Source organism: Phascolarctos cinereus, unplaced genomic scaffold, assembly GCF_003287225.1.
Source record: "Phascolarctos cinereus isolate Bilbo 61053 unplaced genomic scaffold, phaCin_HiC Scaffold_7;HRSCAF=346, whole genome shotgun sequence".
Classification (NCBI taxonomy): Eukaryota; Metazoa; Chordata; class Mammalia; order Diprotodontia; family Phascolarctidae; genus Phascolarctos; species Phascolarctos cinereus.
In genome coordinates, this window is record NW_027556180.1 from 17,607,635 (window position 1) to 17,621,614 (window position 13,980).

A 13,980-nucleotide genomic window follows, 5' to 3' on the forward strand; every position below is an offset into this window, starting at 1 on the left:
TCATCTTCTACTCATTGCTCCTGGGGTCAGTCAGAACAAGCCTTATCCCTCCTCCATGAGACAGTTTTTCAGGTCCTTGAAGACAGCCATCATGTCCCCCTAAGACTTCTCTTTTCCAGCCTTAGCATCCCCAGCTCCTTAACTGAAACCTTAGATAACACAGACTCAAAGCCTTTCACTGTTCTGGTTACCCTTCTCTTCATGTTCTTTAGTTTGTCATCATCCCTCTTCCACTGTGGTGGCCAGAATGGAGCATGGTGCTTCAGAGGAGGGCAGAGAATAGAAGGAGCATCACTTCCTTATTTCTGGGAGTACGTTCTTAGGCTATTTGGGAATCTTCTTCCTGGCCACTTTGTACTGGACTGCCATGTATAGGAACTCATATTTTTCTCTCCATTTTTATAATGTATCTGTCATTTACCCTTATTACTCCATTAGTGATTCCCATCCCCCATCTAGTCTATCACAGGACTATTCATTTATATTTATTTTTATGGACCTTGCTTCCAGAAAAGCAGTCTAAATTGTAGGAAGCCTAGGACATGATGCACATTCTATTTCTCAAGAATGTCAACATTAAATAAGCATGCTCCAGGGGCATTTAATAATGATCTAGGCTACTAAGAATTGCCTGAGTAGTGTCTGTAACTTTGGGACCTTTTGTCCTGGTTTCTTTTAGGGAACGAAATAGATACCTCTTCAACAGGTGTCATCCTACCCTCAGAAAAGTCTTAAGTTGATCTTACGATCAACCAACCAGAGTTTGTAGAGAAATGGTTCAGCATCCAGCCATGCACACCTATTAATACTGATTTTTCTTTACAGAAATGGCCAATCTGAATAAAATGTTAACAGCAGTCCAGCGAGATAAGGTGCGCCTGGAGGAAGAAGTGAAGAATCTGAAGATGGTATCAGACACGGCTTTGTTGAAATCACAACAGATTCAGGTGATAGGCCAGCAAGGAGCAGGCTTGCTAAACAGATGCCATGACCTTCAAAAGGAAGTACTAGGTAAGAAAGAAGCTTTTTTTGTTTTCTTTTGTTTTTAGGAAGAAATCAGAAATATATAAATGCAAATAACCAGCCTCTGGAACTTACCTTCCTTTATAATTACCAGAGTACCCATGGTACATTTCTAGGTTAGGTTTCTTTTCTTTTTTCTTTTTGGCTAGGCAATGGGGTTAAATGACTTGCCCAGGGTGTCACAGCTAGTGAGTTCAAGTATCTGAGGCCGGACTTGAACTCAAGTCCTTCTGACTTCAAGGCCGGAGCTCTATCCACTGTGCCACCTAGCTGCCCCATACACTTCTAGGTTAAGAAGAATATATACCCAAGTGTTTTGTAGCCAAAGCAGACTGCTCCAGACCATACTCAACCTGGGGTGTGAGATTCACCTTGTTATGTCATCTCTTGGATTCATAGGAAGCAAGGTATTATTTCTAGGGGCAGGTACTTTTATCTCCTGGTGTAAATGAGATCAAGCTGGAAAGAGAGTTATGGCAGTTCAGCAAGGAAGAGAAGAAGACAATGAGGTGTAGTGGGAGCTCTTGACAGAAGAGCAATGGGGCCAATGATTTTGGTTTTTACTCATTAGGGAGCCATAGGGGGTACCTTACTTTCTAGAAACCCTGCGTCTTCCTCTTTGTGTAGCTGGGGTGGGGTATAAGTCTACTGGGTTACATAGGTTTTAGGGGCAATGGGATTAATAGAGAGGGAAGGGGAGGGCTCTTAACCATTCAGGAGCCCTAGCAAGAATCCTTAGCATTTTCTGTCAAGGCCTGTATTTGTTTCCCATCCTATACTCGATGTCTTCTGCAGTCCTGGCAACAGACTCTGCTTGTTTGCTGAGAACCTGTCTGGCTGGAATAAATATGGAGAGCCCAGTCACCAAGAGGCTCGTAGGTTGGTAGTGGGTTTTGTTTGGCTATGAAAACCCGTGAAACAAAGAAAATCTCAAGTGGCCCTGAGGCCTGGAAGGCCCCTTCCACATCTGCAGTGATGGTGGCAATCAGGGAAAGGGGTCCAAGGATGCTAACAATTGCACAGTTTTTAGGCTGTTTATAAGCATTATTAACACAGCTGTTGGTTGGAAGGGTGGGCAATTTTCGGAGGTACTGACAGGTTAAGTTGAGGCAAGAAGTTTAATTAGATCATTTGAAAATGAAATAAATTAATGTATATGAATATCATTGATATGGGTGCTTCTTCTTAATGGTACATGATGACATTCACTAATGAAAGCAGACTTGAAGCATTTCATGTCATGTCTCTATCTGATTCCTCTCAGCTTTAAAAAAATAAAAAAGACCTCCTCAGAATGATTTTCATGGAAGAACTTTTGAAATAAGTGAAGTGAGCCAGATGCACCATTTCCCCACCTCAAATGCCCTCGTCTCCCTCCTTGACCTGAAAAGAGTTTTAGTCAAAAGACTTGGGATTGGCCCCAGTTCAGCTGTTTAGCATGAAACCTCATAGTTGTATAAATGCTGGTAATGACATTTTCAAGTAAAAACTAGTTTAGTTCATACATGTATAAAAACTAATAAAAGGCATAAGCTGCCTAGAGGTCAGAACTTTTCCTCTGGATCCACCTGGATCCCTGAAAAATGGCCCCAGGTAAAATTCCTGGTGCACATGGACACATTTTAGAAACATTCAGCAAGTTGCATATGTGATTGTATTTATTTTAAAATAATGGCCTTCAAGAGAAATGTCAAGCTCTGTTTTTAAGTCGCCTCCTCAGCAAATCAAGAAAGAGCAATCACAGAGTCCCTATGGTTTTTATAACAATAATTTCTTGATAGATACGAATATTCCTGGATCTGCATTTGGATACTTGGGCAGAGAACAGAGTGGGTTTATTGTTTTTCCTATTACTCCATTCACTTTTTGCCACTTCTATTTTTAAAGTAGTTAATGTAATTTTTTTTAAAAAAAGGCTTTTATGCGTTGCTTGAAAGAAATTGAACCCTACTGATCTTTACCTAAATTGGGTGCCAAAGGTTCTAAAGTCAGTACCATTTCATGATAAGGATTGTCACCACCTGTAAAAGAACCCATGGCTTCTTGTGACCTTAATGGGAGCCCTGTATGTACATTTGTCTAAACAAACACAAACTGGGATCAGACTTTGAAAAGAGTGAATACAGACTTATCACAAAGGTCTGATTTACTTAGGATTTTATGAAACTTCTCAGAGGGTTTGCCCCCTTTGCTACCATAGCCATGTATGATAAACATTACATTACATTGTGTAAAACGAAACAGTGCCCGTATCTCCCTCAACAGCCCTGTTATGAGTCAGCACTTTCATGCATGACTTGATCTAAACCTGCCAGCAGGCATGGGTGACAGATGCTCACATGACATGGATGACCAGCTGAAGTGAAAGACCATATTGCTGGAACAAATAGCAAGTCTGTAACTCAGGCAAATTTAAAAAAATTAATCCTGCTTCCTATTTGTTGTCTGAATTTTGGTCAGTGTGCAGGTGTTCTGTGGCAGAGTTTGTTTCTGTATCTCTCTCTCTCTCTCTCTCTCTCTCTCTCTCTCTCTCTCTCTCTCTCTCTCTCTCTCTCTCTCTCTCTCTCTCTGTCCCTTCCCTGATACCAAGTGTGGCCCTCTTTCTTCTTCTCCACACTACAGATTGACCAATCAATCAATTGATTGATAGATAGATAGATAGATAGATAGATAGATAGAGTGGAGTAGAGGAAAGGAGGCTGGACTGATAGCAGGAAAGTTGAGATCCTGCCCCTCTCATTTGGCAATGACTGGGCCCATTGTCCTTAACCTCTTGCAGTCCTTTCAAGGCTCTGTAGGAGCTACAAAGGTAGGAGATACAAAGATGAAATTCACTAAGGAAGAATTAAATTGAGCTCTAGTCTAGATACAGCAGTAAGATAAAATAAATTGAGGCCTTCTGAAGGATTTCAGGTCTCTAGGCTTGGACAAATTGCATCCAAGGTGCCAGGAGACTGGAAAATGAAGACATTGTCTAAAATTTTGGTTTCAGAAACCAAAAGGTTTGTGAGTCTTTAGAAGAGAGTGTGGGGATTACCAGGAACCAGAACACTTTCACTCAGACCATCATCCCAAACCCACTTCATTTACATTTTTAGGAAGAGGACTCTGGAAGTGGGGAATTGGCAGGAGGTCCTAGTGGACCTTGATGTGACTGAGGCATTTACCAAAGTCTCTCCTAAGGGATGAGGCCTCTCTCTGTTTATAAGCTACCTGGAGCCTGGCTGGATGAATCTCCCATTTTAGAACTAGCTAAGGGCACAGTGCTCAGATTCAAAGACATCCATTTAGTGTAGAATAAAGAAAGCTGGGGAGAGTCAGTTATTGGAGTTCATTTTTCCAAACAATGTCACTGGTGAAAATGGGCTTAGCAGCTTGAGTTTAAAGCAGTATAATAGCTCCAGAATGCAGATGACGTTTGAGAGCATAGCCCTGACCTTTCCAGGCTTCTGTTGGAGAGGACAGCCATCCCCTTCCACAGTTCAGATGATGATGCCACTGCTGAAACAGTGCAATTGCTGAGACAGACTGCCTGGTTGAGGAAAACCATGATAATTCTGATATACAAAAATGGGAGCACATAAAGAAAGCGGGGTTCATGAGTCAGTATTTCCTTTAACCTATTACTTTACTGAAATTCATTTGTTTCCTTCATCAAGAGGACAGTGGAGTCTTGCCTCTTGTGCTTACTTAACTGTGGGTGTATGGGGTATTCAGGAGGTCTGGCACCTCTGATGTGAGGACCTACTGAGCCCTTTTCAGGGCTGCTCATCCCCTAATTCTCATCTGTGGCTCCAAGAAGCCAAAGTAGGTGCAGCGCCCATACCCTAGTACAACTGCCTTGGCAGATGAGCTCAGCTAGATTGGGGATGACTGAGAAGCCTCAAACCCATCAGTGAGTTAAGGGGATGTCTACCCCAAACATGTGAATACTTCCCCCAGTGGAATAGGCCATGGAGGCAGCTGAAGCAGGCACAGTGGAGCACTTAGAGCTTGGTCAGACATCGAAGACATCGAGGTCATTCAGTACCTCCCAGGCCATCACCTGTCAGTCATCTTGACTTTTGTCCTGCCTGGACTTCGATGACTCTGGAAGGGAGAGTGAGGCTGATGACTCTATGCAGCTCTGCCTCACTTAAGTCTAATTGACCAGTGAGGCAAGACGCCACCTGTGAGGTCAGCGGTGCTCTTCAAAAACGGAGGAGGAACGACAGCTGGAACCTTAGCTGGGTGAGTGTGGGTGATTTGGGCTCTTTGAGCCTCAGTGTTCCACCTGTGAAGTGGGGATAGTAATACCTGTAGTTCCTGCGTCCCAGAGTGGTTGTGAGGCTCAAACAAGAGAACGTATGTAAAGTACTTTGTGGATCTCCCTGGTGGCAGTATTTGGATCATTCTCTGGCTTCATTCTCCCTCGTTCTTCAGAATCCGTTGGCAAAAATAAGCACCACTTTCTTGGGTTTTACAGCCCCCTTATAGAGTGTGAAACAACACAGTTCTAATTAGTTCTTAGTTCCAAATCCCTCTTCAGGCTTCCCCTTCGTTAAGGACAGTCTGCATTCTCATCACCAGTACAGCTGGAGCCTGGGCTGCAGCCAGAGCTGCGGCCCCGTGTTGGGCCGCTAGAGGCTCGGCTTAGATTCCTCACAATGGCACCCTCATCACAGAGCTGCGTGGCACGTAAACAGTATGGGGTTTCGAGGCTGCATTAGCAGTTCCTTGCTAATGGCATTGAATGAATTCCCCCCTTAGGTAACCCACAGTCTGGAATAAGTGGGAGAAAGCACATTTCCAGGGATCTCTATTGTAGTGCTCTACATAGGGACTGTTGACGATGGCAATGAGGGACCTGGGGAGAGGCCAGGGAGGAATTAACTAGTACAACTGACTCCGAATAACGCTAACACCAGACTCCCACGCACCTGTAACGAAATGTGGAGGAATATTTTTTCATCATTTTTTTCTGTTAGCGTCTCAATACTGAAATTATCAGAACATTCAAGAAAATGCTTCACAAAATGATGAACAGAATAAAGATGGTCTCTGTATCACTCAGGGCACACCCGTTCCTGGATGAACCACTTGGGCCACCTGCCAATCATGGCTTCATGCTGTACAAGGGGCTCCTATGGCTTGCTTAGCTGCTGTCAAGACTCATGCAGCCACAGTGAAGTGACAGGGTCTGGTGTCCATCTTACTCTGCAGGTGTGTGGAGAGAGCACCGGATTGGGAATGGATGAACTTTGCCTTGACTCTGAGGTCTGCTGTTGCCTATCTGTGGGAAGACGCTTTCCTCATCTAGAAATGAGGATAGCGCACTAGCTCACCTCCGAGGTCTTTCTGGCTCTAAATGAATGATCCTATGACAGCATTCTCTGTTCTGGAAATGAGACAGAGACCATTGGCTGAGTAAGCCAGCAGAGTAGTGGTTGGGCCCACTCACCCTTCATCTCCTCATGAATTGTTACTGCTATCACTCTCCCCAGAGCCCTTCCCATCTGAGCCCTTCTTGATCCCCCCATCCTCCTGGCTGCTTGCCCTCTCCCTAGCGTGTCTGACCTCTTCCTGCCTCCTAGCCCCAGCCTACGCCCTGCCTGGGACGGACTTCTGCCCTGGCGGGAAGAACACATAGAAGAGACTTCTTGTGTGAGACAGGAGCTGCTTCCCTTTGCTGGTCTTTGTATCAGGGGGGCCTCCTGTCTATCGTCCTGACAACTTGCTCCACTTCTGACTTGTGAAGCGTTTGCTTGTTGTGACTTACAATACTGCTGTATCCACTACCCGCTGATCCCTTTCCCTGTCTGTGAACCCATCACCTTGTATCGATGGGTTTCATGGCCCCTGACTGTTCCAGCTCTGGCCAGTGCTTACCTCCCTGGCAGGGCCAGTGGTCGTGTCCTTCACCACCAGATCTGCTTTGGTGCTTCGATCCTGGCTTCCTGCTCCCAGGCCTGGGGCGATGGCGCAGTGGCAGGGATGGCTCCTCGCTTCCCCAAACGTGGGGCTTCTCTTTGGGAGATGCTGCCTTTTGCTTGGTTTTGCGTCTCCCTTTAATCGATTTCTTTGGAGGTTTGTTTGGTGATTTCACTTACCTATTGTTGAAGCTTTAGGAAAGTCGGGGTAGTTTCATTTGTAGTATTCCTATCCTCAGCCTCTAGCACAGGGCCTGGCACATAGAAGATACTTAAAGAAAACTTGTTGATTGACTTAAAAAAGTAATCTGTTGTTTGTGTATGACTTCTGTTTGTTTTAGATGGAAAACCCTTAATGAAGGAGAGAGAGAGAAACAAAGAGGCAGGAGAGAGAGGCAGAAACAGAGAGAGTCCGTGTTTTAAAAAGAAGAAAGCACATGTCAGTGTTCTGAGCTGGTGGGGATGATTGAGTGAAAAGGGATTATAAAGTTTTGGGAAACAATTCTGTCATTTGGGAGAGTGGCGCAAACAGGAACAAAAAGACAAGAGTAAATAGATGGGAAATTGAGAAAGGAGTTTCCTTTAAAAAAAAAATGAATCCCATGTGTCATTGCTGTCTTCTTCAGTGACATGCCTAGGAAATAGGGCTCTATTTGTCATTATCGTATTTCCACTGGGTAGCAAAATGTCATAGCATATTTGGGGGATTTAACATCCAATAAATATTGCTCTGTTTTATGTTTCAATGTGAGCTAAGTGAAATGAGAACATTCTCAATCTCAAGTATGCTTTTCTTTATCTGACATACAATGATTCTAATCTTTCTCTCCTATAGCCAGGAATACTTTTTGTAATAATTTTGAAGGTTTTTATGTCCCTTAGGACTAGCTATGCAGCCGAAATCCAAATCCATTCCTTATGACCATGGCTGCTGGTCTTTTTGTCTTCAGCTGTCCTTTCCACAATTTCTGTTTTCTGTAATTAAAAAAAACCCCTATAGATCTTTTTAGCATTAATTATGTTGTTAGTTGAATTATTTTTCCTTTGATTTTGGAGCTGAGGGTCTAGGCTCCTTATCTTAGCTCTCAGAAGCAGTAGCAGATTTAGTCTCCAGAGGGTGATTGGCTTCTGTTCCATTTAGTATTATAGGAGTAACACTGAGGGTTTGGGTGTTTCTAATACTTTCACTCATGAGCCCCTACCATTGTGCTTCCCAGTATCATTTAATTAGTTAATATATTCCCAAACTTAACTAACCAATTAATGTCTATTAGCTCTTACAAAAGCATATTTACCAGGAAGGTATGTCAAGGACCAAAGTACAGCAGCATCAATGCATTCTCCCCTCTACACCTGGTCCCTGGGGAGAGTTGTTGTTAAGTTGTGTCCGATTCTTCATTTGGGGTTTTCTTGGTAAAGATGCTCCTGTGGTTCGCCATTTCCTCCTCCAGCTCATTTTACTGATAAGGAAACCAAGGCAAACAGAGATTAAGTTATTTGCCCAGGGTCACACAGCTAGGAAGTGTCTAGGCTGGATTTGAACTCAGGTCCTCCTGACTCCAAGCCCTGCACTCTGCCCACTGCCACCCTGGGAAGAGGAGTCTCCCTTTAAAGTGGTTACCTCTAATGGGGGGGGGAATGTCTTGGCCACTCAGTGCACTTCTCAGTATGACCAAGCCAGTGGACAATTGGCCCACCCCCTTCGCTCAGTTGTTCTGACTCCTTTTCAGGCTGGTTCAGACAGGCTGCTCTTCATACTCTGCTGTTCTCACCTACTCAGGTTCTCAGTGAGAGCGCCCGGTGCTATGGGGGATCTCCTGATCTTGCCAGCTACCAGGACTTTCCTACTGATGGATCTCCAGGTTTCCCTGATGGCCTGGGCACTCCTACATCAGGAAATGTAGACACTTAACCACTGAAGGTCAGCTAGGTGGTACAGGGGATAGAGCACCGGGCCTAAAATCATTAAGATCTGAGTTCATATCCAGCCTCAGATACTTACTGGCTGTGTGATCCTGAGCAAGTCTCTTAACCCTGTTTGCCTCAGTTTCCTCATCTGTAAAATGAGCTAGAGAAGGAAATGGCAAACCACTCCAGGATCTCTGCCAAGAAAACCCCAAATAGGGTCACAAAGAGTCGGATGCAACTGAAAACAACTCAACAACAAAGAACCACAGGAGGACCAGAGGCTCTCTGCCTTCATGGACCCAGCACCAAGTGGGAGACAAAGCAGCCAGAGCTGCTTCCCCTCCCCAGCCAGAAGCTGACAGCAATTCTCTGTGAAAGCTATTAGGGAAGGGATCTTCAGCCTTTTGTAGGAACACTGTACCCAGCCCAGCAGCTGATGAAAAGATCTCTCATCACCATGCAGAGGAGACCTGCCAGTGCTCCCAAGTAAGGAAAGCTGCCCCTCCATCATGCTGCATATCTGGAGCAAGCTCACTGAGACCCTCCCTCACCCCCACCCCCACACAGGACCAGAACCCAGCAGGGCACATCGCAGGGGTTCTAAGACCTAGCCTCACTGGCCAGTCCACATATTACAACCTTATTTTCTCTTATCAGCTATGTGACATCCACTTCCTCCTGCTTTGACTGTATCATGGCTAGAAAGCATCCCTCAAAAGTCTACCTTGTGGTCAATAAGCCATAGCATTCTTAATTTCTCCAATATCTCCGGCAAATTATTGTCTCAAAGAGTCTTTAGACTCTTGGTAATTAACATGTGTAGGATCTGTAATCCATGAGCATCTTCTCAAAAATGTACCAGACATTTTGGAAGAGGAAAAAGGCCTTCTGTGAAGCCTTTTTACATAAAGAACCTAATCACATTTGTTATTAATGACTTTACTGAAAAAATTCCATTTCTATTGACAATCCCATTCCCCAGGTTGGTTAGATTCTGACTTAATGTTTTCTCAGTTTCAAAGTTAAATAGAAATTTTTCTACCTTTCTGTAGTTTTTGTTCATTGTTTCATTCTTTAAGTTACTGTTGGATGGCTTCTCCTCAGAAAACACAAACTCATGGACTGAGAAGTTTGAGCTTAGCCCCCACATTTTGTCATGAGACCCTGAGAAATTGTCACTTGCTAAGGTCATACAACTAAATGGTAGAATAGCAGCTGCAAAATCAAAGGGTTTTTGTTTTTTGTTTTGGTTTTTGTTTTTTTAGATGCCCAGCCCAGTGCCTTTAATACGGTGCCATACTTGCTGGAGAATTGTCTTCTCCTCCTCCCCCTCTTCCTCTTCCTCCTCTATTAATTTATTCTACTTTGTTGTTGCTGTTATTGTTATTTAGAATGCAGGTGCTTCCAAATCACAACATACATTTTAACCCCATTCAAATGATGGAAACTTTTCTTTTAAAATCATAATTTAATCTTGACTTGTAAAGAAAATAGTGGGAACAGAAAAAAATTTTCCGATGAATGAAACTTTTCGTTTCCATGTCTAGATTTAGTTCCAGATGGTTATATAATTTTATGTTTGGTTCACACTGATGTAACTTCCAAAATAAGTGCCCCCAAATGCATAATTTTTCCCAATTGGCAAGGCCCTGCTAAGAGGTCAGTGTGACCAGCAAATCAGTCAGCTTAACTTATTTCCCTTCCACCTGGTAGGATAAAGTGCCCTTTAGTTTCTTTTTGTCAGCAGTCACAAATCACAAGAGGCAGAGTTCAGATAAATCACTGCAGTATTAAAATCCTTCCTTGAAATTCATTTGGCAAACTTTCAAACTTTCCTTTCAAACCTGCGTCTGAACTGAAAACCTTTCTGTATTTTGTCTTGCAAGGAAACTTTTCAGTGGAGCAGATATGAAAATGAGAATTTTTTTCTGAGATAATTTACCATTTCTCTTATACTGTGATTAGTGGCCAGAGCACGTAGGCAATATGGATAGGATGGAGAAAGGAGGAGTAGAATGAAATCTGGGTGTCCTGGGTCCTGGTTCTGCCTCTTCCTAGCCGATTGACCTTGGAGAAGGCATTTAACATTTCTTTGCCTTAAAAATAGAAATAGTAATAGTAATCCCCCTCTAGTCCCCCAGCACTTTGAAAACATGCTAACATGCTGCATGACTGTAAAGGTACTGTTCTATATACATTTATCATGCATTTCCTGGGGGGGCCATTTCCAAACCACACGATTGTATTTCTAATGAAACAAATGAGGATTTCAACAAGGATCAGTCATCCCTTAGGATCAGAGGGGAGAATATGTAAGTAGACCTATGTGCTCTCTCTCTCTCCATGAGTCTCCCCATAATTACTCTCCTCTATTATTTTCTATCCCTTTCAGGCTTATCTCCTTATCTTTGGTTGGAAGAATGCTAGCAGCAGCAGCAGTCTCTCTGCTCTCAAAATAGAGTGCTAGAATCAGGGAGCAGTTATGATTCATTCAGGGGCTCCCCACGGCCTAGCTGCTGGAGGAGAAAATAATCAGAGCAATGTGGCAAGTGAGCCCAACACCCAGGCCTCCTCCTTCCCCAGGGAATTTCATGTTGGGAACCCAACACTCATTGTGGTTCTCAACTGACCTGTATCAGATAGAAACTGATTGAACCGGATTTCTGAATGAAGCTCTTTCTGGTGGTTGCCCCCAGCCTGGCCCCCCTGCTGCTGCTGGAGCCCTCCATTTTCCTTACCTGGTGTTTATTTTGTGCATAGCCTACGTGGGCCTTTATTTGGGCGTGTTTGGTTTCCCTCGTGTTGCTTGGGGAGCATGCCTTCCCCTTTCCTCAGACAGATTTTCTTTTGTCCAGTTCTCGTTCATTCCTTTCGTGGATTGCCTTCGAAGGCAGGTGTAGTGCAGAAATTCATGTGATGGACATAAAATACATGACTTTTAGGACATATATATGGTTAAAAAAAACTTTTCAAGTTCAGTTACGATTACAACCAGGCAAACGTGTACTTTGTTTCGTGTTTTGGCAGTGTTCTGTAAATGTTGGTTTTCCAAGGATAAGCTGACCTCTTGTTGGGGGTAGGGGTTTGGGGACTAGGAAGCATACTGCTGAAAGAAAGAAGAAAGAAGAAAGAAAGAAAGAAAGAAAGAAAGAAAGAAAGAAAGAAAGAAAGAAAGAAAGAAAGAAAGAAAGAAAGAAAGAAAGAAAGAAAGAAAGAAAGAAAGAAGGGAGGGAGGGAGGAAGGAAGGAAGGAAGGAAGAAAGGAAGGAAGGAAGGAAGGAAAAGTTCAGAAAGGTTCCCAGGAGCAAATCATACAATTTTTATGGCAATAATAAAAACCCAAAGGAGGACTGGAAGAACTTGCCCTCCTCCCCACTGAGCCCTGACATCCCTCTTCTTCAAGCCAGTACCAATCTGTCCTACTCCAAACCCCTCTCTGGCTTGTCCTGATTCCCCCCAGCCTCAGCTAGACCCTATCACATACCCACACTAACCCTGCAGTATAGATGATTAATCATTTGTTAAGCACCTACTATGTGTCAGCAGCTTCACTTGGCGCTGGGAACACAAAACACCCACAAAAAAAAGAAACAATAGCTACACTCTTTTTGGGGAAACAATGTGTACATATATAAGTAGATACGGAATAAATAGAAATCCAAAAAAATAAAATGTAGTGGGTTATAAGAGAGTTGTGGGGGGAGGGGGAAGAGGATGTGTCTTACAGAGACAGAGGGATTCTGTGAGGCTGAGGGGAAGGAAGGAAGGCCTTCAAGGCTTGGAAGATGGCCAGGCATGTGTTGGAGCAAGAGAAAGGCCAGTCTGACAGGACCTTAGAGTTCAGAAAGGGAAGCAATGCATGATAAACCTTCAAAGGTAGGCCAGATTATAGAGGGCTATAAAAGTCAGAGATGTTTATGTTTGATCCTAGAAACAAGAGAGAGCCAATGGGAGTTTCTTGAATGGGGGAGGGACCTAGTCAGAATCTGTGCAAAGTAAAATCCCTTTGGCACCTGTGTGAAGGGTGATTGCAGAGGGGCAGAGCCTTGAGATTGGGAGACCAATTAGGAAGCAAGAGGCGAAGTGGGCCTAAACTAAGGTGGTGACTGTCTGAGCAGAGAAAATGGGTCACTGGCCATGCCAGGAGAGCTGACAAAATTTGGCAACTGCGTTGATGTGAAAGTAAGGGAGCGTGAAGCGTTGTGGGCTATACCAGCGATACAGGCCCATGTATCTGGAAGGATGATGGTGCCCTGGGGAGTAAAAAGGAACCATGTTCATAAGAGGAATATGTTTGGAGGAGAAGGTCGTGAATTCTGTTTTGGACTTGATGAGTCGGAGATGTCTCTACTAGGCAGTAGGTGCTGCAGGACTAGAGCTCAGTGGAGATACTGGGGCTGGATTAATAAAAGGAGCAGGGCCAACCTCTGATTCCATCCTCTGATTCCATCGAAAGCTATTCATGCCCTGTGAAGTTATTACCAGGTGTTAACACCTTGTTAGCACGTTAATACCTCCTGTCTTGGAGTGCCCTGGTGACTTCATCAACTGAACTCCTCTCAACTCTGTTTTTAGCTATGAGCAATATTAGCAAGCTGGTGGGAAGATGCCTGTAGATGAAGCTCTCCTTGTCCGTAGATAAGAATGAAGGACTTTCTAAATCCATGTGGCACTCTGTATAGAAGTGTGTGTGTGTGTAGGAGAGACCAGCCCTTTTGGTGTGTGTTACTTGGACACTCAGTGTGGTGAAGCCTATGTAGATCCCTTCTCTGAAACCTGTTTTAAAATGCATAAAATATGTAGCGTTATGGAGCAAATTATATCTAAATTTAATTATCAAAATGCTATTTTCAAAAAATCATGGACCCCATGTTAAGAACCCCTGCTGCGGAGTGATAAAGAGTAAACTTTCTCTGCACTGGGTCATTTTCCCTAAGTGACTTTTGCCCGACAACCGCTGCTGCCAGCTCCTGGATTTGCCACACCCAGCACTGGATAAAACAAAGCATATGTTTTCTTGGCTGTGGGAAGAAAGCTCCATCAGGGTTAGGGGGAGTATTTGTATAGCCAAGTTTCCTCTTCTTGGACTTCACCTTGGGCATGTATTTAACTTCTCCATAAGACTCTAAGTATTTTTCTCT

The 13,980-nt window shown here is 43.8% G+C and overlaps 1 protein-coding gene across 1 annotated transcript in view; it reads left to right on the plus strand.

Moving 5' to 3' along the window:
- The window catches only part of LOC144454858 (uncharacterized), a 52,121-nt gene that overhangs the window by 24,344 nt on the left and 13,797 nt on the right, over positions 1-13,980 (plus strand). The window contains exon 3 of the mRNA XM_078147651.1: positions 826-1,011. Coding sequence (XP_078003777.1) covers positions 826-1,011 — 186 coding nt within the window. The remainder of the gene's footprint in view (positions 1-825; positions 1,012-13,980) is intronic.